Genomic DNA, 21,999 nt, shown 5'->3' with positions numbered 1-21,999 from the left:
AGAGCAAATACTACGATAATGCAGTACCGTGGCGTAAGAGGCTTAGATCCCTTTCAGTGTGTTAGCGCACCGGTCTCGTCATGGTATAAGCTGATTGCTTGAAGTCTGCATATCGGCAGCGAACCGAAGCCGCTGCTCGGGAGCTTAGTCGTGGCCTGAGTTACGACTGGGGGGGTGTGTGTTAGCCTCGGCTTGGCTCCCTGGCGTGTTGCCAGTAACGGCTGATGGCAGGTTCGGCCTCTGGGTATGCCTCGAAGCGTTGGATGTAGTAGTTGAAGACAGCGAACTCGTCTTTGGTTAAAATGTAGGCATCTGGCTGTTGTTTGATGCGTCCCCAGATGTCTACCAGTGCTCGCTCCAGATAGTCTCGTACACTTAGGTCCAGCTCTCCTTCGGTGTTGCGAGCAATGTCGAGCGCGCGTTGCAGATTAAGGGCACCAACTCCATCCGCAGTCATTGTCGAGCCGCCACCCATGGCGCTGCCCAGTGATGAAGTGGACGGTGACCTTGTGGACGAGACTGAAGAACGTGGAGTTGGATAAGGTAGAGCTTGGATAGACGCCATGTCTCTATGCTTTATGCACCAGCCCTTGTTGACGATTGAGCCGGCAGGCGGTTGGCAAGATAGAGAACGATGCAGCAGATCGATTCATCCCACACGAACACGCATACGAACAGCTCACGACTTACCCTGATGCTTGCAGCTTATATGCAACATATGCAACCGATGTGCAACGCTCAACAGGCTGTGAACGAATAAGCTTTCCGCAGTCCCTGGATGCAGTGCGCCTTTGGTGCGTGGATCGAGTTATCATTGACGCCTACCGAGGGTGGCCAAGAGACGGCGCAATAGTGCAACCGCGTAGGCCTAACGAACTCCTCGCGGTGCCCGACGAGCTTCAACTCCACAGAGTTTGTCGGCAGATGCGCAGCAAACCTAGTCTTCGTATGACCGAGACCGAGATGTAGAGTTTGAGAGGACTTCAGCTCCCTATCTGCATTCCGGCGTCTGGCAAACACTCGCAGAGTAACGCAGCCAGCCATTGAAGCCTGACCTCCAGCATCTACAGGCTACACTTCGTCTCACTATCTGCGTAGCTGCTGCGGTGCTCGGTCCCTGCCAACGGCGATCCCACAGAAGCAGGGTAACATCCTGTTTACTCTTTCCGAACAATGCCCCACCATTGAGAGGTAGCATGGCGTTCAAGGTTCCACCACTAAGACAATTGCCACAAGGGAATGCACGCCACGCGCACGTTTCATGCATATTCTTGAAGATCGACTGCTGACCCATACTGGTGCTATAGATGGTTAGGATGAATATCGCGCTGACATGGGCGGTTAAATGCAAAGTCAAGCTCGGCCGATTGCCGTAGGTTTTTCGTGGTCGCGTAGACTCTCGGTTCCGGCACCGTGCGTGCGGTCTACAGCAGACTTTCTCTGGCCCAATCGACCCTACCGGTTCTACAACCGAACACCCTTCACAACACTTTCAGTCGCGTGGGGGCGCCTAGGGACATTCTGTGCCGAGGCAGTGCGATGATCTCGTGATCGATATTGTATGCGCTTCCCTGACCGCTTCACAGTACCGAATGCACCAACGGTTTGCGTACAGTAATCTGTCGGTCGCGGCGCACTACGGCTTGCAGTGGCTAGGTTAGCTTCACGAAACAGGGTGCCATGTACTTCAGGGACACAATCATGCAACGCATGGCTGAGAATGTCCCAGGAGCTGCAGATGCGTTACCAGGTCCTCCCATACTGTCGGTGACTTGTTTCAAGGTGCGATACACCGGCGCAAATGCGTCGACGCTTACCTGCAAATATTCTGCCGAGGCAACCTACTGCCGAGCCCAATTGTGGCGCCGAAGCATTCCGGCAGAATGTGCGTCCCACCCTGGTGACCGTGACCGAAACCTAAGTCTCCAATGGACAGAACCGTGACTTTCACGAGTCGCGGAAGGGAGACTTGTGATGTCATCTCGCGCGGCAATGGCGTGTAATCAGGATCAAGGATGTTGGCTCCTATGGAAGCACGCATCGGCTTGTCGCTGGCCTGCTGGCTTACCGTCCGCTTCATACCGATCCCTGCAGTCGATCTTCGGCCTACGGTTTGTCGGGACCTGGCGCGACCCGCATCGCACTTGCCCAACTCAGACGTCGTAGACCTCAAGGGCTGTTGCTGTTCGTCCATCAGTGCTCCGAGTTCATTATCCCTATAAGTTGCATGCAATTACCTCTAGTATACTCCTGCGATGCAGACCGGACTCCGCAACAGGAGTCGCTCCTTAGCGCATACGCTGGAGGGTAACTTCGTCCAATACCTGAGACTGCGATGCAATCCGCAGAAAACGTGTGCCTTCCCTATTCGGAAGATCTCCACCTCACCTAAACTCGCACAACGCACGCAAAGCTGCCGTGTTGGCCTTCACGGATCCGTCGCACGCTCCTCGTTCCGAAGGCTTGAACATTCGTTCCGTAGCCTTCGCTACGCCGGCTCTGCCTCGTCACAGCCGCCCAAGAAGGAAGGCAAATTCCGCGAACTCAGCCGAAAATATGGCTGGACTGCAGTAGGCGTCTATTTGGGCCTGTCAGTGCTGGATTTTCCGTTCTGCTTCCTCGCCGTCCGATATGTCGGAAGCGAGCGGATAGCGGAAATAGAGGATTGGGTTGTGGACAATTTTTGGGAAGTGACGGAAAAGGCTATGCCGGGGTCGCGTGAGCGGTATCGAGCATGGTCTGCGCGGCTCATAGAAAGGTGGAGGGAGTGGCGGGGACAGAAGGCCGCGGTACCCGCTGGCGCCGAAGGCCCTGTGGATGAAGCAAGGCAGACTGCCGAAGCTGTCACGGAGCAGGAACATAAACATCATGGAGCCAGTAAAGAGAACCGTGTGCAATCATGCTCGACATAAGTGCTGACCATGGTCGCAGGTTTGGCCACGCAACTCGCTCTATCTTACGCCGTGCACAAGTCGCTTGTCTTCTTCCGCTTCCCGTTGACCGTCGCGATCACGCCTGGCATTGCAAAGTGGCTGCGCAGCCGAGGCTGGTTGAAGGGTCTCCCACCAAATGCATAGATGATTCGACTTCTACTCTTTTAGCGTTCCATGGGTGTGGGATGTCTGTGACCGGAAGGAAGCGTAAGGCGTCAAGTGAGTAATCTCAGCCCACTGATATATATAGAACGGCATAATGCCTTGTACGACTAAGACATACCGCTGTACGATACCAGAGGAAGTGATCGAAAGATGCCAGGCGACACGCATCAGGCCATCTTAGCTCCCCGCTCGTCCTCTTTGTACAAGTTTTCGGACTTCACCCAGGCTGCCACACCTGGAGTGCAGAGTTGATCAACTTCGTCCCAATCGCCGCGATGAGCGGCCTTCCTAATGCGAGTGCTGCTCACACCGGCTTTTGGGTTGGGAGGCACCAGCTCTACTTGCTTTGCCCAATCCCGTTTGCCTCCATCCTTCTCCATTTCACCGTTTCCAAGACGCTCCAGGAACGCCCTTTGCTCGTCGACAGAGCCGTACTGCTCGTCCGGTCTGAGCGTAACCCGCAAGCGATGACCACTATCAAAGTAAGGACTCAGTGCTGAGAACGGCGGGTCGAAGTTCTTGTAGTACTTTGCAGCGAAGAAGCGGGTGAGTGTGTCAAACCCCACCAGATGAATGTGCTTTGGCTTGACGGCGTACCATTCTTGACCTTCCGTTTCTATCGCTGCAGACTTGTCCGTGTAGTAAGGCACTGTCGTCACGCCAATGTCGACGGGGACACAAAAGTACTCTTCGGACTGTGCCTGCAGCGTTCGCACAAGGTCCGCGGCGAAGATAGTCATCAATGTCAGGCGCTGATCGAAGGAGGCCGCTGATGGTGCCTTATCTGCGTTCATGGTTGCGAACAGCAGTAACAGCCGGAAAGGTTTCGAAAACGCACTACTGGATGATCTGCGAAACGCTGACAACACCAGCGATTGGTGAGCTATTGAAGGTGGGTTGAACGATGAGTCCAAGATGAAGAGTGTCCTCGGAGCTTGATCGTCAGACAGACGCTTCAAGTCATGCGGTTTGAGCTCTGATGGGTCCACGGACTTCAAGAGCCTGAACTTTGAGCTCGAAGCTTGGAAAGATTTCAAGGCTGAGCCTACGTCTGCGACAAGGGAACGATATGTGGCAGATGTGCTTGCCATGTTGACCATTGTCAACCTCGGAATACTCGCACTTTATATGGCCATTAGAGTTAGTTTTGCGGGCTCATCCGTAACTGTATCGCTACGAAGGACGAAACCGTAGGCAATACATATATGTTTCTTTGTGGAGTAGAAAGCGTGACTTTCAAGGTCGAGCGTCGAGGCGAGTGCTGCAGCCTGAGGCAGCTGGTCGAGCTCGGGGCCTTCACCCTTTGTGTGAATTGCCTCCCAGTCAGGTCACGGTACTAGCGACCTATCAACACGCTTCGACATTACAGGTGTCAATGAGACATCCTTTGCTCTTGCTATGTAGTATGTAGCCGATTCTAGCACTTTCTGGGCAGCATTAAGGTAAGTCACAGGCTATCCACGCTCGATGCAGTCCTGTCAACTTCCAGCGGCTCTGCGTTTGATATCTCTTCGTCTAGAACAAAATGCATTCCCGAGGTTGTCCATACAGCTGCAACACCACCGATACATTCGATACGGTACGCATGCAGTCTCTGCACGCGTTCAGCCGCAGGCAAGGACTCCACCAGCACTGAGCTTAAAAAGCTTGCAATTCAAGCAAAGAAGACAGCATGCAACCCGACCTCCAGACGGCTCCCTTGCTAGTCACACTGGAAGCATCAACCGTGAAAGTGCAAAGCTGCCCGGCTACAAGGCTCCTATGACTGGTCTGCTCTCGATCTTCCCTCGGAATTTGGTCCCCTATGCTGAACTTGCTCGCCTTGATAAGCCTACAGGAACTTACTACCTCTTTCTCCCTTGCCTCTTCAGTACGCTTCTAGCTGCGCCTCTCGCAACGCCGATAGCGCCACCGCTGACTATCGCCTACACTACCGGACTGTTCTTCGCAGGCGCTCTTATAATGCGTGGCGCAGGTTGCACAATCAATGATCTTTGGGACCGTAACCTGGACCCACGTGTGGCAAGGACGAGGCTGAGGCCTATCGCTAGGGGTGCGGTTTCTGTCCAGCAGGCCATTCCATTCCTTGGTGTGCAGTTACTGGCCGGCCTCGGTGTGCTTCTACAGTTTCCGTGGCAGTGCTTCTTCTATGCCACACCAAGCTTACTCTTCGTCGCTACATATCCGCTGGCAAAGAGGGTCACGAACTACCCACAGTTCGTCCTTGGTCTGACGTTCTCATGGGGCGCCTTCGTTGGTTACCCTGCGCTAGGAGTGGATATACTTGCCAACATGCCCGCTCTAGCTTCAGCAGCGTGTCTGTATGGGAGCTGTGTGGCATGGACAATAGTTTATGACATGATCTACGCCTACCAAGACATTCGCGACGATGCAAAGGTCGGCATCAAAAGCATCGCGCTGGCGCAAGAAGCCAATGCCAAAGCATTTCTTACGGCCGTTGCTGCACTTCAAGTTGCGCTACTTGCCGGTGCGGGAGCAGCTATCAGTGCTGGCCCAGTATTCTACTTAGGAACCTGCGGATGTGCGGCGGTGACGCTCGGATACATGATCCGGACTGTCAATTTACAAGATGTTGAAGACTGTTGGGCGTGGTTCAAGAAAGGTGCCTGGCTCACAGGAGGCGCGATCGCGCTTGGCTTGACTGGTGAATATCTTGCGCACTATTTCGGCTGGTACGAGCATGTACGTGATGAGAGTTAAGCTATGGTACCTCGTCGAAGTGGCCTCTGCGAACCTTCAGCCTTTTTGCATCTCAGAGAACTTCGCCAATTTCCGTCAAGCCCGTCGCGCAATTTTGTTGCCACTGGCGCCTTGTGTGCTCTCGTGGTACTGGGTCCGACGTGTTGATGAAGCTCGGAGGAGCGTATTCGACAATGTCTTCAGACCGATCAAGCGCCGGAACTCGAAAGTCGCGACCTGCAGTTGCATTTGCTTTGGTACCTGAGCATGTTGGCTTTCGCCAGATGTGCGACCAGAGATACAGCCACGCAGCTGTTCACCTGGCTGGCCCCACAAGCGTTTGACTTAGATGATGGCTTCGCATCGTTAGTCGGTTGTCTTCTGAAGCTCGCTCATCATTCTGCTGGCCAGATTGTGGCAGTCATAGGAGGCTGATCAAATCGCTTGTCATTCTTGGATTGGTAATCTGTAATCTTCACGAGTTCACATGTTCGAGGCGCCCTATCATCTCTACCACACCGGGTGACTGTTGGAGCTAGAAGCCGTCGGCTCATACCAGAAGCAATGTCAAATCAGCAAAAAACGGAGAATGAGCCATGAGGAGCAGAGACAGATGACACTGTACATCTGATTTGCCGCACCATATCTACAATGAGCTTAGCTGTCACTCACAAAGCCCCCATGTCCAATCCAAGCAAGTGCACACCGGCCGCTTTCTCATCTCAACGGCGGCTGCCTTACCGAGCTCCAGAACAGATGCAAAGTTATGGTCGATTAGTAGCATATTGAGACCACAGCCACCCATCTGGTTTCCGAACGCCTGCGATGGCCTTGGCCGTGAATATAACCCTCCCAATGCCACCAAAAGCCGCTGATGCGATGTTAGGGAAGATTTTATACAAGCGCTTGCGTCGTCTCGTAAGCGTGATTGGTGCTGCGCATAGAATGCCACCACCTAGAATCCAAATTAGGCTGGGGCAGTGAGGTTCATTTTGGGTCGCAGCTGCAACGCCAAGTCATCTTTCGTCATCACGATCTCTTGCGGTATCCGAGAGACGCGGTAGGCGCCTGCACGAACAGCATCGAGCTGCAAAGCTGAGATGCCAGAACGAGCGCTGCGGATGCTGCCCGTTTCACTGCCAGTATCGTTGTGGCTGCCAAGGCGATTTGGCGGAGCGAAGTCCAGTGCTGTGAATGTGCCGGAATTGCGGAGAAGGTGAGGTGACGGCATGACAGAGAGATCGTCGAAGGACGAAACCAGCGGGTTGAAAGCCTTCACGGACGGACTGTACGGCTTTGAGCCTCCGATCGGACTGGCGGGGGCGCTGCCGTTCTGCATCTGACGATACGAGATCGGCGGTGCGAAGTCAATAGGATTGCTGATGGTAGAGTCATAGTCCCGGAGCATGTGCGGAGTCGGCAGGCTCTGCAGCGGTTTAGGTGGCGGCACTTTGACCTTTAGCGTTGGCGGTTGCGGGCCTTGTCGGCCCCTAGGATGTGCACGACCTGCAGAGACAACACTAGTATGTCTTCCGTGTACGTCTTGCGGACGAGGCGCGCCACGCGGCGGAGGTGTCATGGCACGGCGACCCACGGGCTGAGCGTAAGGGCGGGCACCACCAGCCATGAAGAAGTTGCCAGTCTCCGGATCAAAGATAGCGCCTTGAAGGTCACTGAAGTCATCGGTCATGCGAGTGTTACGTGTACCGCTCTGACGAGAAGCGTCGAAGTACTCTTTGTAGAATGATCGGATGCGGTTCGCACGCGCTTCGGGTGACTCTTCGGGTTGGTCTGGCGGTAGTGGGCGGGCGCCCATGGCTAACGTCCGCGGAGGCAGGGCAGGATGTTTCTGCGACGCGTGCGAGGTCTCCATGGAGTAGCGTCCAGTAATTGTTGTTCTAGGTTCAACTTCATTGGTGTTCGGCTGCGGCATTGGTGGCGGTGGAAGAGCGTTTGCGACAGCTTGCGCATCATCCCAAGGCAATGCTTTTCTAGGCATGGCTTTCGAGGATGCGGAGCGCGTCCGTGCCGTGCGTGGCGTAGAGGATGACCTTCGCTTCCTATCGTCCATGCTCTGCTTACCTGCCGCAACCGCCGGAGGGTTGGCTCGGGGCAGAGACTGCTGGCGAGATCGCGGCTGGGTTGGTTTGGGAAGCGATTGCTCCACTGGCGCAAGGCTGTTCTTGCGGCTCGAAGGTGCACTCCGGCTCGCATTTCCCGGGGGGTGCGCGCTCGTGTTCTCCAACGACTGTGAATTGTGTGGAGACATGGAGTCAACGCGTGGCGGACCTGACCGTGACATCCTTTGAGCATTCGCCAACAGATCAGCTTTCTCACTCGTGGAGTTCTTAGTGGAGACGGAGTACGTTGATGCATCATCGAGCTTCGGGCGAGAAGGCGATTCAGAAGACGTTCGCAACATTGTCACAGGCCGGTAAGGATCGTCATGTTGCGAGCGAGCCATGCTGTGAATGGATTCGCGCGAGCCTTGTAAACCAGCCGGCAGCAGGAAAGGGTTCACCACGTCCAGCGACATGCCCCGAATCCGCTGTCCTGGGTTACTGGAGACCTCAGTGCCCAGGTCGGTTACGGTCATCTCGGGAACGTTGCCCTTGCCCGTGGAGGGCTTTGACAAGTCAACACCAAAGTCCAAGGATCTGTGAGGGTCGTTCGCGTCTTCTAGCCGTTGTCGCTTGACGAACTTGCGATGCAGGATGGCGAACGCTATAAGTGCACAGCATATCGGGATACTGTTTGCGTCAGTAAAGATCATCAACCGAACGAATGTTAACATACACTGCGCCTAACACAATAGGCAGTGTCTGAGTCTGCATCTCGCTCACTGGCTTCGCGCATATTGCGGAGTCATTACCAGGCTGACATGTGCTTGAAGGGGTGTCTGAACTGCTGTCCGTCTGCGCTACTCTCCCAAACAACGTCCTCGAACCCAGGTGTATTGCGTCGCCACCATTGTCGACATAGTTGTCCAGATTGTGAAACTGTGGCCTTGAAATGCGAAGGTTGATGTGTGTGGTCGGAATCGGGAGCCTCATTTTCTCACCGCGGTAGGCGTCTGGGCCGTTCAACAGCCAATGTACTCGACGCTGAATGCGCGTTTGCTGTGTGAGAACCGCTCGTGGTTGTTATATGGATGGGCCGAAACCTGTCTCGATGCCTGTTCGTCAAGATTTCGGTATGTGCTGCGAAGGGTTCCAAGTCGCTTTTCACCCAGCTCACGATGGTTAATCGGCCCGTGACAAGAAGTGGATGTGGAATGAATTAGATACGATAATAGGCCGTATGTACAAGGAAAGACTAGGGTCAGTTAATGGCCAAACGAGCGACAGTCGAGGACGCGAACACCTGAGCCAGCCGTCGTGTGGTGAACACAAGAGAGAGGACCGGCCAAGACAAGGACAGTAGGTCGTCCAGGAGAAGTCAAACGAATGCCACTGCGCTTGGACCTTGTCGCTGGGCGTGCGAGCTCATTGGGCGCGCAACCGACAAAGCCATAGCGGCCACAGATTGCTCCCGAGCCACCTCCATCCTGGCGCTGCGCCAGGATGACATCGGCTCACCAAATTGCGTCTCATTATCCCGCGTGTCGGAATCCATTCGCTTTCCAGCCCGGAACATCGTATGTACTCTGTTGTAAAGACGTCCTGTGGCTGTAGGGAAGCTCCTGCTTCAGCTGCATCACCGCCAGCAGCGATTATAGACATCACAGGGACAGACTTTCCAACCGCCGTTCACTTGAGGTCTAGTCAGGAACACTCTCTCTCCGAACCAATCAAGGAGCCTATTCGGATGCGATCCCCATGCACGACACCAATGCTTGAGCAAGCTTAGCGCGAGAGTTGAACCTTCTCTCTGACCCCACACGCCGCCGGCGCGATGTCCCCCTTTCGAAAAGCCGAAAGACACCATTGGCGAGCCGTGCGTGCGAGGCAATTTGCAGCAACTTCCAAGCAGCAACTTCCATCCGATCTGCGGTGCGCAGTGAGTATCGTGAGTATGCTGCAGAGAGCTAAGGTAAATTGCGCTATGCTGATCATACGCCCTTTTCAGCCTTCTCTATGCTCTTCGCATGAAACCCTTGAGCGAGCAATCTCCCATAGAGGCTATAGCGCAGACGGTGAAATACCCGAAGGAGCGGCCATCGATGATCGCGCGACGCCAACACGTTGTGCGGCGCCATGATAACCGGCTCGGCATGAAGCTACTTGCAGAAGGGATTGTCAAGGTCGTTAACGGCGGCGCCTCACTGACATGTGAGGCTAGAGTGGCACTTGCCTGTCTCGAACAGGCTATATTGTTTAGTCAACTGTTCGCTCGTAGCCGTCAAGTACGTTCATTTCTACGATCGCTAACCGTCGCCCTACCACCAATCTCCCTGGTCGCGCATAGCAGCAGCAACCTTGCTGAAGCCCGCGATATTACCACCTGCTACCAGCGATGGCAGCTCGCCCTCGGCAGGAGGCACATACTCCTTCGCTGTCGACAGGCAGTTCTCGAAGCAGTTCTTCATGATGCCCTTCAGCTTATCATCGACCTCCTCGGAAGTCCACTTCAACCGCTGGCTGTTTTGAGCCATCTCCAGACCGGACACCGCAACACCGCCAGCGTTGGCTGCCTTACCTGGCGCGTACCATATAGCCTCGCCCTTCTTCTCCTTCCGAACCTTCTCGAAAGTGTCAATGGCTTCTTGCGTGCAGCCCATGTTTGAGCCTTCTGCGATGTACTTCGCGCCCAACTCGATCAACTTCTGCGCTTCTTCGCCTGAAACTTCGTTCTGCGTCGCACACGGCAGTGCCACATCGACCTTGTCGCAATGCACCCATGGCCGCGCACCGTCGATGTACTTGAATTTCTGCTTGTACTCCGAGCTCTCCGCCAGCTCAGTGAGCTGCTTCCGCTTCACCTTGAGCTCCGCGATAACATTGACAAGGTCGGGCGTAATGCCCTTCTCGTCCGTAGCGATGAGAGCACCCTTGCTATCCGAGAGCGAGATAATGGTCGCACCCAATTCGATAGCCTTAAGAGCTGCATATTGCGCAACGTTGCCTGACCCTGAGATGGCAACACGCTTGCCCTTGAAGGACTCCTTGCCGCCAGAGGCGTAGTTGATCATATGTTGCACGTCTGCGAAGGCCATAGTTAGCTGACAATTCTGACCTCATCATAGACGATGCAGGGGTCTTACAGTAGACAACGCCATAGCCAGTGGCCTCCGGCCGGATCAAGCTGCCACCCCAGGTGCCGCCCTTACCGGTGAGGACACCCTCCCACTTGTTCTTCTCCGCCCTGTAAGCTCCGAACATCCAGCCAATCTCGCGCGGTGACACGCCAATGTCGCCCGCTGGTACATCAGTGTCGGCACCGATGTGCTTGTTCAGCTCACGCATGAAGGAGACGCAAAACTTCCGAATCTCGTTGTCCGACTTGCCTTTGGGATCGAAGTCGGCACCACCCTTGCCACCACCCATAGAAACTATGGCCTTGTCAGACGTGTTCGTAAACCCATACGTAAAGTCACTCACGCCCAGTAAGCGCATTCTTGAAGATCTGCTCAAAGCCAAGGAACTTCAGAACACTGAGGTTCACGGTAGGATGGAACCGCAGGCCGCCCTTGTATGGTCCCAAGGCCGAGTTAAACTGGACGCGGAAGCCCCGGTTCACCTGCACTTCGCCCTTGTCGTTTTCCCATGTCACGCGGAATTGGATCACTCGCTCGGGGATGGCTGCAACTTGAAGTGCCTTCTTAAACTCCGGGTTCTTCTCGAACAGCGTGCTGTTCTCGAGGGTGGAGGCCAGCTCTGAAATACATATTTAGCACCTCGACTCACACTCAACGAGCCCGTGTGACTGCCCTTACCCTTGTAAGCTTGCTCGAACTCGGGCTCGGATGGAAGATTCGACATCTTCGCTTTGCCGAGGTGTCCTACTGTCTATGAATTTCACGGCCGCAAGGTGTGAAAATGTCAAATACTATGAGAGTGGACGAATGCTAAAAGGAAGAGCAACGAGTACAGAATGTTACCGGAGAAGGTCGTCACAAGACGCGCCTTCTTGATGGCCATGCTCACCATGGGGAAAAGCCTTGGTTCAACGTCACCGCTGTTCAACAGTGGATCACTTAGATTCGCTGCACCCGAACGCGCTGATGTCGTCACGGAGGTGAACGAGATATTGCTCGTGGACGTACCGACGAGGCTGTGGCTCAATGTCATTGTTATGATCGATGGAAGAGGGCCGGCCTTATCGTCCGCTCCTGAGTGGTCCGCCTAAGTCATGTTGCTGCAGGGTTCAAAAAGCAGGCACGCGACGGTAGCTGAACCTTGTGTTTAGTGGCCGACGTCGGCATGCTTGTTGGCTCGAAAGACGGCAATGCAGCACGAGACACAAAGCATACATCCCGTCGCCATAGAACGCTGTGTACCGCCAGATAGCACTATACGTTGCAGAAGTCCTTCTACAGTCCATCAATCTTACCGAAGCCCACAGGTGCTTTGCAGCGTTGATTCACCTCATCTCCCAATCGCAACCATATAGTAGTCCTCCCTGCTTAACATGTGAGCTCTGCCTCTATGCTCGTACTGTCGTTCCACCGCAGCTTCGGCAGCATCTACATCCTCCAGAATCGGATAGGAGTGGTGATGTCTCGCGTCGGCTCAGGCCGAACATCTCTGCTCGTCGGAGCAGCTTACGGCCGGTTGCGAGTTGCACATGGCTAGATCAATGAGCAGCATCTCGTGCAAATATGTCGTTCACGACGCAGTGTCGGCCTGCAGCTTTTTGGTCGTACGGTCCAGCTTGTCCTTCGTGTAAAGGGCGTGTACAATGGACTGTCCTGGCGATTGCGCGAGGCAGGGCTCGAGGTGAACGAAGTCACATCCGCGTCTTCCTTCAGTCGTCCTCTTGAGCTGTCTCCGTCGTATCGAGGTCTTGCAGAATTGCCTCCACCTCCCTCGGGTCACTGATACCCCAAACACCACCTCCTTTCACAGCCCCCTTCATGCCAACCTCCTTGCCGACCAAGTTGCGGCCAACCTTGCCTGGGCCAATGCCGACCCATCTCCGCACCTTCTCCTCCTTGTGCAGATAGATTATGCTATCATGCCATAAGACAGTCTCGACGCACTGCCGAGCAAGGTAGTCCTTGAGCTGCTTTTTGTCTGCAAACGGGCGGGCAGAAACGTTGCTGACACACGGCATGATGCCCGGCCATATCACTGTGTCTTCGCCTTTGGCAGCTTGAGACGGCTGGTCCAGTAGCTTCTTCATAACTTCGGCTGCTGGCTTCATCAGGGGGCTGTGGAAGGGTGAGTCGCTTTTAAGTCGTACCGCCCGTGGGTCATGACCAGCAAATTGGCGCAAATGGGTCAGGAGTTCGTTGATACGCTTAATGCTACCACTCAGCACAATCTGGTTTTTCGAATTCACGTTTGCGATGAGCACCTGCTGTACGCTTGGCAGATCGGAGTCTGCGTTACTGTCCATCTTCGAGCCTTCCGAGGCGTGACCAAGGAAGTCATGTATGGCGTCTATCATGGACGGCAAATGGTTGGCTTCGCACACCAGAGCAACCATGCCCACTTCTTCATTGAGCTCTCGCGAGCACCGCGCCATAACTTCTGCTCGTTTTCTCACCAACCGCAGTGCATCCGGCTCTCGCAGATAGCCAGCCGCTACCAAAGCTGCAAACTCTCCCAGTGAGTGCCCTAGTGTTAGGTCTATCCTGTCTGCAGTCTTGAAGCCAAACTCCTTCTCCAGCACCCGCAGAATGATGATGGACGTCATCATAATAGCGGGCTGCGCATTCTCCGTTGCCGTGAGCTTGCTATTAGGTCCTTCCGCGATGATCTTGCTCAAGGGGACTTTGAGTGTTTCATCCATCTCCTCAAGCACCGGCTTGACTGTGCGAGGGTAGGCTTCAAGCCAATCCGCCGTCATGCCTACCCTCTGCACGCCTTGACCCGGGAAGAACAGGGCTGTTTTGGGATGCTTGCGCTCGGGTATCGTTGACTGCCATCTTGCCTGGATCGTCCTCAATGCAGCCGCTCGCAATGAGGCTGGCAGAGCGAGCAGTGCTCTCGCACCAACTGCTCTCGCACTGTGTTGCATCCTAAAGTCAAGGTCAACTACCCTAGGGACAACTACCTAAGACAGTCGCTGGTCCCAGCGACTGGTACCGGAACGAAGCTTTCGTCCGCAACTACAATAGATCAACGCACACATTACGGTACGATTCGAAGAGTGCTCCTCGCACGCTGCTTGCCTCGGCTTTCCACTGGCCCAAGCTTCCCGTCTCCACGTGCCGTGGACCCCGAAGGCACGGTCTTGCGAAACTCAACCGACTTCTTCGATATCATTAACCTGGACAGAGTGCAGTAACATGAGCTCTTCGAAGGGTTACGTGCCGTCGCGCTCAATAGAGAATGGAATCGGTCAGTATTCCAGGCTTGACTGCGCCACATGCCGCAACAAGAGTGCCGATGACCGTAGAGTTGTTCGTTCACGCTGCTGGTTGAATGGCAAATGCGCATATGCAGCGACAGCCATGACATTTACAGCGTCCAAGAGAACAGTGAGTCACGCTGCCATTCCAATCAACTTGACCCTGGATTGGTCGCCCATGACTGTGCTATTGCAGCGCTTCCGCGTCGCTTGCGCCGAAGGATGACCACCAGTTGTTCGCAGGTGTGAGAAAAACTCCTCTCTCTTTCGGTGTATTTGCATATCATAAACTGAATTGTACTTGCTGACAGCCTGGCGGCCGACATTGCAAGCTGGACCCAAGGGAATGACCTTTGGCTTGGGCTTTTCCAGCACATGTTGCGAAAGCCATCCATATATATCAACCGAGCCAACGGAGAGGCTTACCGTCGGGACATTGTACCTCGCCAGTCGGGCCTCTCCACACTGACAGCCTGTCGGCCACGCCCAGGAGCTTGAACTGGTCCTCGTGATTATAGGTATGTAGGCTTCCTTAGAACTCACGGGACGACTAGGAACCGATACCGCCTGGTAACACGCAATGCGCATCTGCATCTGCTCCATCAGATTGAGCTTGGCGACGCAGACTTTGCGTTGCTATTCCCTGGGCTGAGCGAGTACGATAGAATGCGCTCTTGCGCAAAGCTGACTGGATACCCACGGCATCGCCAGAGCTGTTTGTACGCAGACTGCATCCACCGCCTGCGAGGTGAAAGCTTGCTCTGCATACCGAACAAGCCAAACGGCGATTATATCGCGGCGACGCTAGCTATAGACGTCGAAAATTGGCACCGCCAAGCGGCTGACCATGCAGTTCTGTTGCTCACAAGACATTCGAGATGTACCCATATCCCTAACAGGTCGTCCGGCTTTCGAGACGTGCGATCCACGGCCATGATCACAACGACTAAGATCCCAGTATGCAAGAAAATTGGCGTACTGCTGCCAATGTCAACGTTCATTGAAGGAATGGAAGCGCGGGCGGGTGGGATCGTTGTGGAATGGATGAAATCAATAGATACGCTTCATGCGCCGTACGTCAGTCACTGCTGGCTTGAAGTACATGTAGCAACCTGTACTGGCTCTTCATAATGTCATGTCAACCACCATGTTGGTACTGATCGTAGTACACAAGCGAAAGATACTTCGTGAAGAGGTTCATTGCAGATGGTTATTGCAGATGGAGAGCACGTGGGATCGGCAGTGTTGATCGCCAAAGTGTGGCGCCATTCGAGATGTCAGACGCCACTTGTCAAGAAACACTGCGTCATGGGCAACACGGTCATGCGAGCATGCATGTCGGTGGGACATCTTTGTTCGTCTCCTGCATTGACATTCAATGTCCATGTACGAGCTTTTCGAAAGTGTGGTGTTTGGTTTCCCGCCTCCTTCCTCACCTGCCTCCTCCCGACGCCATGCTGAGCCACAGGCTGAGCCTCTGCCACCTGAAGGCTCCACTTCTACCGGCGACCGACGAGAGCAAAGTTCATGGCATGCAGGAGCTCACACGACGCTTTTTCCAGATGCCGGGGAGGTGGTCGAGAGTCCGACGGAAGAGCGAGACGAGACAGACGTTCTGCAGGGACTAATAGGTCGTGCTCAAGTCAGTCGCGGCTCTGAAGCGCACTCTTCGACCAGGCGGACAGCGGGTTCGCAATCGTCTTGGCGGTCCTGGGGGAGACCTGTGGATGGAGGTAGAAGCATCAACCCAGCACACGAAGCTGCAGACAGCTTGCGGAGTGTGGACATTGGGAGCTTTGCGAGTGATGCACATCCCCCAGCGCTCAATCCAGTGATGCGGTCAAGGGAGGGTACATTGGATCAGCGGCGAGGCATGATCGAGCCAGACTCTTCGCAGCCTGATGGCGTCCAAGACGACACGGCAATGGATGGCGCATTGCCGATTGACGACGGCATGCGTGCGGTACGGGAACAGCTGCAAGCAATCCGTACGCTTGCGGTCTCTACGGAGGAAAAGGCGAGGCGCATGCACGCCCTAATGACGAGGGCATACATCGCGCACAAGGCCAACATTGACGTGTCGTCTCCCAGTGACTTGCAAAATCCAAGACTAATGCTCCCTGCGGACCTTCAGAATCCGTACAATCTAAGACCTGGTGACCTCGAACCGACGTTCAGTCCGATACCTGTTGCCCTGCCGGTAGTGCATAGTGATCGTACCGAAAGCTCGGAGAACGAAAATGCAGCCGTCCTCGGATGTGCTCACTACAAGCGGAACGTCAAGGTGCAATGTTACGATTGCCAGCGATGGTTCACCTGTCGACACTGCCATGATCAAGCACCGGATCTACCGTACGAGCACAAGCTTAACCGCAAGAAGACACAGAACATGTTGTGCATGCTCTGTTGCACGCCGCAGCCTGCCGCAGAAGTGTGCATGCATTGTGGCGAATATGCCGCATGGTATTACTGCTCGAAGTGCAAGCTTTGGGACAACGACAGCAACAAGCGGATCTATCATTGTGATGATTGTGGAATCTGCCGGGTGGGCGAAGGCTTAGGGAAGGATTACGTGCATTGTCGACGATGTAATGTCTGCATCACTATTTCCACGTCCGCCTCTCATCCCTGCATCGAGCGGGCGACCGAGGGAGACTGCCCTCTTTGCTTGGTACGGCTTTTCGAGTCGACCACATCGGTTGTCAGCCTACCGTGTGGCCACTACATGCACGGCGACTGCTACAAGGACTTAATGGCTGTGACGTACAAATGTCCAGTATGCAGCAAAAGTGCAGTGAACATGGAGCTGCAGTGGCGCAAGCTGGACGATGAGATTAGGGCACAGCCGATGCCAGAGGACGATGATGACCTCGAGGGCCTTTTGCCGCAGATCCAAGCCAACCCAGATGCAGACGGTGTGTTAGAGGTGGCACCCGAGGCACGTCCACGACGGCCACGGACCGTGTACATTGGCTGTAACGACTGTGGACGCCGCAGTTGGTCACCTTTCCACTGGCTTGGGCTGAAGTGTCAGGTCTGCGACAGTTATAACACCAACCAAATGGCTCCCACCGCGGTCCCGGAGACAGATGCCGAACGGCTGATACGGCAGCAACAACAGCATCATCGTCAGCACGACTTCACCGGAGACTCTGTCATGCGGGATGCTGGCATTGGCAACGACGACGAGCCGGCGCAGTTTGAAGAAGCGGTGCTGCAAGTGCCAACATCGCCGTCTCAGCTAGCCGTCAACGGCGGAAGTCGCGCACGCTCCGCCCAGTCTCCGCCCGGAAGGCGCTATTTTGTCCAGGAAGAGGAGAGACGCCCAAGCTTCACAGCTCCTCGCTTCTCCACTCCTACACTGCCCACCCTGCCGAACATGCCGACTATGCCAACCCTCCCAACATTAGCGAATCTGCCCAACCTACCAGAGATGCCGCGGTTACCACGAATGCCGCGGGTTCCTAACCTACCGGACTGGCCCAACTTACCGAATATGCCTAACATGCCAAATCTGGAGCTGCCACGCTTTTCTCCTTACGAGATGTTCGATGCAGTGAGTCGCAGCTTGTCACCCATGCGATACTACCTCGCCGGCCTCGATGTTGGCGAAGGCAGCTTCAGGCGGCGAAGCTCCGCTACTGCCGACCGCAACCGGTCGCCGACTAGTATACACAGCGACCCCACGGGCACCGTGACCGTGGGCAAAACGAAACGGAAGCTAAGAAACCCGCAGGATGCGGTTGCGGTCGATGATGATGCCGTGGAGTTTTGGGGCTCGGATGGGCAACTTTTATCTAGTGGGGAAGAAGGGACGGATGACAGTATTCACGCTGTTAGGCGACGTGATGAATCGAGTAGTGAGAGTGAGAGTGACGATGAGATGAGGGACGCGGAGATGCTTGATGATGACGACGAGGATGGGGAGGGTGAGGATGGCGAGGAGATGGAACTCTTTGGACATAGGTGATTGTACACGAGCGAGCAACTAGGCTTCAATGCAAGAACCGTCTTGGTATTGGCTTCCGCCAACACCAAGACGGAGGTTGAACCGCAACGATTGCGCTAAAATTCAGTCACATTGTAGCTTTACTGGGGACCGAAGACCCCTTGTACGCCAATGACAGATGTGGGTTGACCGTGGGTATCGTGGTTGTTGGGTCGTATCTGCAAGAATTCCGATACTATGTCACCATTCCTCCGAGTTCCGCCCCTCCGGTCCTCATTCGGAGCCTCGTGAAGGAGGTTGCTTGTTACATCTTCCGGAGAATGCCATTTCTCCTCTATCGGCGTCTGACTCGAGAGGAGTTGGGATACCCACTCCGCTTTTTGTTGCCTTCTCCGTCTCAAGGCTAACAGTGCTGTCATTAGAGCTGCGAGTGTCACAAGCAGGGGGACTCCAAGGCCTGGGCCTAGACCGAGACAAAGAGGAAGGGTGCTCTTTGCACTCGCGGCGATGCTCGTCTCGCTCACCGTTTCGTTCAACGCAGATGACGGACTCGTGATATTGAATGTGTGCGAGATGATAGTCCGGTTGCTGTTCAAATCGGCGATCCACAGCCAGAACACGGGGTTCGTGATCTGGGAGGTGTTATTACCTAGTTTCGCCCCAAGTCAGCCCGATCACTGTAAGCTTCAGCAATGCGGACGGCTCACCATATGTCTGCACAACCCACTGTAAAGTTTGCGTGCCGGTATGGTTGGTCACATTGCCGGGACCCGTAGGTTTGACTCGCTTTCAGCATCATCGCTTTTCGTATCCGCGAAACAGCATGCTTACGAACCATAAACATAATCAACCTTCCACGGCGAGGGAGGACTGATCTGGTCCTGCCACAGGGCAATAGTGTAATGTCCAAAGTCGGTGTTGTAAGTGATATTCCGAACCAAGCCGAGTTCCCATACCTGGTTTTTCGGCCAGTCGGCGCCGTTGTTTGGCAGGTTCTGCCCGAAGGGATATGGGAGAGGATTAATCCGGTAGTTTGACTCACAGGAGACGGTTTTGGTGAGAGAAAAGGTGGTAAGGAGTGCTTGAATGCTGCGTAGAGACACATTCTGTTGAGGCGGAGGAGGGAGAAGATGTGTGAGAGGGGAAGCGGTGCATACAGAGTTTGTATGCTACCTACCCGTCAAACGAAGCATCCGCTGTTACCGATCGCTGTAGCGGCTGACAAGTCATTGAGTTGAGATGCACTGCATGCTCACACCGTGGCTGTGATCATATTTCTGTAAGTGAAACGAAGTCTTATTTAACGGAGCGTGTGAGTGGTCGGCACGTGAACTGACTCCGGCGCAGCGCAGCGCTCCATCCGAGCCGCCGCTTCATGTACACGGCGTCAAATGTTCCTCCCGCATTCTGGGGACGAGATTGGAAGGATGAAAATCACAATCGTGCATTCAAGATCTTCCCTGTTCAATCGTAGTCGCCAGTACTCCTCACAACCTTCTTCGCCGCCCTTTTATTCGCCTTGAAGTGCTTCTTCGAGCTCGCCTTCATATCCGCCGGGTCGATGTCTTTCTCCAGCGCTGCAACCATTTTTAACTTGCGCCCACTAAGCTCCTTCCCTTGCTCACTGTACTTGTGGTGGAAAGGCTGCACGACACTCCCACCACCTTGCCCGGGCGCAAAGAAAGCTTTATCCAGCTTTTGCCCCTTTGCGCCTTGTGTGGCGGGTAGTGGTATCATATCCAAATCGTCCATCAGTGATACAGAATCCGTACTGTTCAGAGATGCCTCTGCAGACACGGCGAGATGCGCTCGCCGCTTTTGTGGCAAGTGAGCGGCGTCGTACAGCCCGCGGTTGAAAACTCGGCCGTCGATAGGCGGATCGTGGGGAGGCGGATGGCAGAACAATAACTTGCCTTTGACATAGTCCTTCAGCACCGAACGTGCTGCGCGGCTCTCGTCCGGCTGGCCTAGACCTTGTGTGAAGAAGCCCCTCGCTCTGGCGTAGGCCCGCAACACCTCCTCACCTGTGGGGGTGCCAGTCCCGCCCTCATCAATAGGTCGCGTGACAATCTTCATACCGTAGACAGCCTCCAGGAAAGCCTGCGGTATTCGCTGTGCTACCAATGCTGCGGGACCGGAGTATTCGCGTAGTTGGTCGATGGGCAGCACGCCGTTGCACACGAGCTCCGCTTTGGTCGTGGCGAAGTTGGGGAACACCAGACCAGGACAGTCACAAAGGATGACCCGGTCTGATAGGTGGATGGTCTGGAAGTGTTTCGTCTTGCCTGGAGTGGCGGAGACGGAGACCTTCTTCGCGCCTAGGAGAGCGTTGATGGTGGAAGACTTGCCAACGTTAGGGTAGCCAACAAGCCCGATCTGCGTTTTGCGATGCACAGCGTCCGGGTCAGTGTCGTCCACGTCTGGACGTCTGGGAGAGTGCTGGAGGAAGAGCTCTTCCAAATCATCGGTTGTCAGAATCCGTGTTTGTTCTTCTGCTGAGAGCGGGGCGTTTTCGGTTTGTTCGTCTTCCTCATCCATGTCCTCCTCGTCTGCCCATTCATCCTCCCCGTCTTGAACATCTTGCAGATCGACTTGGCGCACCTTCTTCGCAATGTCACCGTCCTCGATCTCAATCTCCTCTTCTACATCACCCTCGTCCAGCATATCATCCTCGTCCTCGGCCTCGTCCTCGTCCTCGTCCTCATCGTCCCGCCCCTCGACGTCCAGCTGATCAAATGCATTGCCTCTGGCCTCGTTCATCTCCCTTGCTAGCTCTGCCGAGAAGAACCGGAAATTGATACCCTTCTCCACGAAATAATCAGCCCACGCTTTCCGCTGCTCAAGCGTCATCATATCGGCCTTGTTGATTAGCAGCAAATTACGCTTCTTCTTATCAACCTCCTTCACATACTTCTCCAGGTCTTCACATCGGAAAAGCAATGGGTTCCGCGCATCCACAATTTGTACTACCAGGTCCGACCGTTCAATCACTCGCCACAACTGCCTCCAGACCTCCAAATTCCGCTCGAAAGGCGTCATGAGCAGGTCATCTACCTCCTGCAGCTCCGCCAACCCTCTCCGCCACTCTAGCAGACTCTGCCTTTCGCGCTGGTCCAACTCCACTGCCGTGGTACTCTCGTCCCAAGGCGGCCGTCTCGGCACAGTCAGCCGCGCTCTCTTCGCATTCTGCTTCCTCACTACACCTCTCTCCTCATCCCTACTGAGCAAGTACGGGTTCTTCTGGTCGACATGAATGATCTTGACATTATTGATCTTCTCGGCGGTGAAGTCGGTGCCCGCCAACTCTGCCGTGGTCAGAAACTCGTCCAGCGCGCCTTGCTCCGTGACCGAGCGCATCTTCATCCATTCCGCTTCCTTCTTGCCTGGTGTGAGGTACTCGTTGCCCTCCTGATCGCGCCGCATGATCGCTCCGTCGCGTTGAGGGTTACTGCGATGCATGTTGGACTTATTACCGCGGTAGCGATCGTTCATGAGTGCATTGCCGAGGCCGACAGCGTTCTTGCTTTTGGGGAGCACCATCGTGGCGGCGTTGTCGAATCGCTCGAATACCTCGCAACACTGTATCGGCGCGGTACGCTTTCTTAACAATGCAACTTCGAACGTGTCTGTCAACGATGGTCTGGAATACTCCAGGCAGATATGTCGGGCAAAGGTTTGTGGAGGTGATGGCAACCGAATAGTAAATGTCTGCTTGGAAATGGTACAGCGGTACGTCATTTTCAAGGTGGGTCTGTAAGCGCCAAGATCTCGAGCCAAAATTGGGTGACAGTGAAG

At 54.7% G+C, this 21,999-nt stretch overlaps 11 protein-coding genes across 11 annotated transcripts; 2 read left to right on the top strand and 9 right to left on the bottom strand.

The window, feature by feature from the left end:
* Window positions 1-181: 181 nt before the first annotated feature.
* Window positions 182-457, bottom strand: BAUCODRAFT_68819 (uncharacterized protein; the record flags this gene model as incomplete). The annotated part of the gene is made up of 1 exon (XM_007677276.1): window positions 182-457. The coding sequence occupies one exon, from the start codon at window positions 455-457 to the stop codon at window positions 182-184; it is 276 nt and encodes a 91-aa protein (XP_007675466.1).
* Window positions 458-1,194: 737 nt separating this feature from the next.
* BAUCODRAFT_438880 (uncharacterized protein) lies at window positions 1,195-2,030 on the bottom strand. The gene is made up of 2 exons (XM_007677468.1): window positions 1,818-2,030; window positions 1,195-1,642 (listed from the first exon to the last, which is right to left on the bottom strand). The coding sequence occupies exons 1-2, from the start codon at window positions 1,979-1,981 to the stop codon at window positions 1,465-1,467; spliced, it is 342 nt and encodes a 113-aa protein (XP_007675658.1). The 5' UTR covers window positions 1,982-2,030; the 3' UTR covers window positions 1,195-1,464.
* Window positions 2,031-2,780: 750 nt separating this feature from the next.
* Window positions 2,781-4,299, bottom strand: BAUCODRAFT_32855 (uncharacterized protein). Its single transcript, XM_007677001.1, has 2 exons — window positions 2,932-4,299; window positions 2,781-2,877 (listed from the first exon to the last, which is right to left on the bottom strand). The coding sequence occupies exon 1, from the start codon at window positions 4,187-4,189 to the stop codon at window positions 3,266-3,268; it is 924 nt and encodes a 307-aa protein (XP_007675191.1). The 5' UTR covers window positions 4,190-4,299; the 3' UTR covers window positions 2,781-2,877; window positions 2,932-3,265.
* Window positions 4,300-4,424: 125 nt separating this feature from the next.
* Window positions 4,425-6,292, top strand: BAUCODRAFT_438652 (uncharacterized protein). Its single transcript, XM_007677467.1, has 2 exons — window positions 4,425-4,501; window positions 4,552-6,292. Exons 1-2 carry the CDS (start codon window positions 4,474-4,476, stop codon window positions 5,817-5,819), a joined length of 1,296 nt encoding a protein of 431 aa, XP_007675657.1. The 5' UTR covers window positions 4,425-4,473; the 3' UTR covers window positions 5,820-6,292.
* BAUCODRAFT_438663 (uncharacterized protein) lies at window positions 6,293-8,829 on the bottom strand. The gene has a single exon (XM_007677466.1). The coding sequence runs from the start codon at window positions 8,590-8,592 to the stop codon at window positions 6,766-6,768; it is 1,827 nt and encodes a 608-aa protein (XP_007675656.1). The 5' UTR covers window positions 8,593-8,829; the 3' UTR covers window positions 6,293-6,765.
* Window positions 8,830-9,760: 931 nt separating this feature from the next.
* BAUCODRAFT_32852 (uncharacterized protein) lies at window positions 9,761-12,001 on the bottom strand. The gene is made up of 4 exons (XM_007677000.1): window positions 11,674-12,001; window positions 11,339-11,614; window positions 11,002-11,289; window positions 9,761-10,940 (listed from the first exon to the last, which is right to left on the bottom strand). Exons 1-4 carry the CDS (start codon window positions 11,717-11,719, stop codon window positions 10,177-10,179), a joined length of 1,374 nt encoding a protein of 457 aa, XP_007675190.1. The 5' UTR covers window positions 11,720-12,001; the 3' UTR covers window positions 9,761-10,176.
* Window positions 12,002-12,366: 365 nt separating this feature from the next.
* BAUCODRAFT_438777 (uncharacterized protein) lies at window positions 12,367-14,042 on the bottom strand. The gene has a single exon (XM_007677465.1). The coding sequence runs from the start codon at window positions 13,920-13,922 to the stop codon at window positions 12,705-12,707; it is 1,218 nt and encodes a 405-aa protein (XP_007675655.1). The 5' UTR covers window positions 13,923-14,042; the 3' UTR covers window positions 12,367-12,704.
* Window positions 14,043-14,390: 348 nt separating this feature from the next.
* On the bottom strand, window positions 14,391-14,858 carry BAUCODRAFT_121615 (uncharacterized protein; the record flags this gene model as incomplete). Its single annotated transcript, XM_007677464.1, has 1 exon — window positions 14,391-14,858. One exon carries the CDS (start codon window positions 14,856-14,858, stop codon window positions 14,391-14,393), a length of 468 nt encoding a protein of 155 aa, XP_007675654.1.
* Window positions 14,859-16,164: 1,306 nt separating this feature from the next.
* On the top strand, window positions 16,165-18,412 carry BAUCODRAFT_87724 (uncharacterized protein). The gene is made up of 2 exons (XM_007677326.1): window positions 16,165-17,383; window positions 17,477-18,412. Exons 1-2 carry the CDS (start codon window positions 16,180-16,182, stop codon window positions 18,223-18,225), a joined length of 1,953 nt encoding a protein of 650 aa, XP_007675516.1. The 5' UTR covers window positions 16,165-16,179; the 3' UTR covers window positions 18,226-18,412.
* A 353-nt stretch (window positions 18,413-18,765) lies between these two features.
* Window positions 18,766-19,537, bottom strand: BAUCODRAFT_438106 (uncharacterized protein). The gene has a single exon (XM_007677463.1). It carries the CDS (start codon window positions 19,307-19,309, stop codon window positions 18,908-18,910), a length of 402 nt encoding a protein of 133 aa, XP_007675653.1. The 5' UTR covers window positions 19,310-19,537; the 3' UTR covers window positions 18,766-18,907.
* A 131-nt stretch (window positions 19,538-19,668) lies between these two features.
* Window positions 19,669-21,744, bottom strand: BAUCODRAFT_68768 (uncharacterized protein; the record flags this gene model as incomplete). The annotated part of the gene is made up of 2 exons (XM_007677270.1): window positions 19,669-20,748; window positions 20,851-21,744. The coding sequence occupies 2 exons, from the start codon at window positions 21,742-21,744 to the stop codon at window positions 19,669-19,671; spliced, it is 1,974 nt and encodes a 657-aa protein (XP_007675460.1).
* Between the last annotated feature and the right edge of the window lie 255 nt (window positions 21,745-21,999).

This window comes from Baudoinia panamericana (genome assembly GCF_000338955.1).
Source record: "Baudoinia panamericana UAMH 10762 unplaced genomic scaffold BAUCOscaffold_5, whole genome shotgun sequence".
Classification (NCBI taxonomy): domain Eukaryota; kingdom Fungi; phylum Ascomycota; class Dothideomycetes; order Mycosphaerellales; family Teratosphaeriaceae; genus Baudoinia; species Baudoinia panamericana.
Note: the sequence above shows the minus strand (reverse complement) of the source record. Positions and strands in the feature narration are given on the sequence as shown.

Excerpts from the sequence above, each read along its gene's own strand:
- BAUCODRAFT_32852 (XM_007677000.1), bottom strand. The coding sequence starts at position 11,719 with ATGTCGAATCTTCCATCCGAGCCCGAGTTCGAGCAAGCTTACAAGG. Across the intron at positions 11,615-11,673 it reads GTTCGAGCAAGCTTACAAGG|AGCTGGCCTCCACCCTCGAG; the intron begins GTAAGGGCAGTC and ends TATGTATTTCAG. Across the intron at positions 10,941-11,001 it reads TGGCTATGGCGTTGTCTACT|ACGTGCAACATATGATCAAC; the intron begins GTAAGACCCCTG and ends TGGCCTTCGCAG.
- BAUCODRAFT_87724 (XM_007677326.1), top strand. The coding sequence starts at position 16,180 with ATGGATGGCGCATTGCCGATTGACGACGGCATGCGTGCGGTACGGGAA. Across the intron at positions 17,384-17,476 it reads GCAGCAACAACAGCATCATC|TGCCAACATCGCCGTCTCAG; the intron begins GTCAGCACGACT and ends CGGTGCTGCAAG.
- BAUCODRAFT_438777 (XM_007677465.1), bottom strand. The coding sequence starts at position 13,922 with ATGCAACACAGTGCGAGAGCAGTTGGTGCGAGAGCACTGCTCGCTCTG.
- BAUCODRAFT_438663 (XM_007677466.1), bottom strand. The coding sequence starts at position 8,592 with ATGTTAACATTCGTTCGGTTGATGATCTTTACTGACGCAAACAGTATC.
- BAUCODRAFT_438106 (XM_007677463.1), bottom strand. The coding sequence starts at position 19,309 with ATGTGTCTCTACGCAGCATTCAAGCACTCCTTACCACCTTTTCTCTCA.
- BAUCODRAFT_438880 (XM_007677468.1), bottom strand. The coding sequence starts at position 1,981 with ATGACATCACAAGTCTCCCTTCCGCGACTCGTGAAAGTCACGGTTCTG. Across the intron at positions 1,643-1,817 it reads CCTCGGCAGAATATTTGCAG|CCGTAGTGCGCCGCGACCGA; the intron begins GTAAGCGTCGAC and ends AGCCACTGCAAG.
- BAUCODRAFT_438652 (XM_007677467.1), top strand. The coding sequence starts at position 4,474 with ATGAGACATCCTTTGCTCTTGCTATGTA. Across the intron at positions 4,502-4,551 it reads TCCTTTGCTCTTGCTATGTA|GCTATCCACGCTCGATGCAG; the intron begins GTATGTAGCCGA and ends GGTAAGTCACAG.
- BAUCODRAFT_32855 (XM_007677001.1), bottom strand. The coding sequence starts at position 4,189 with ATGGCAAGCACATCTGCCACATATCGTTCCCTTGTCGCAGACGTAGGC.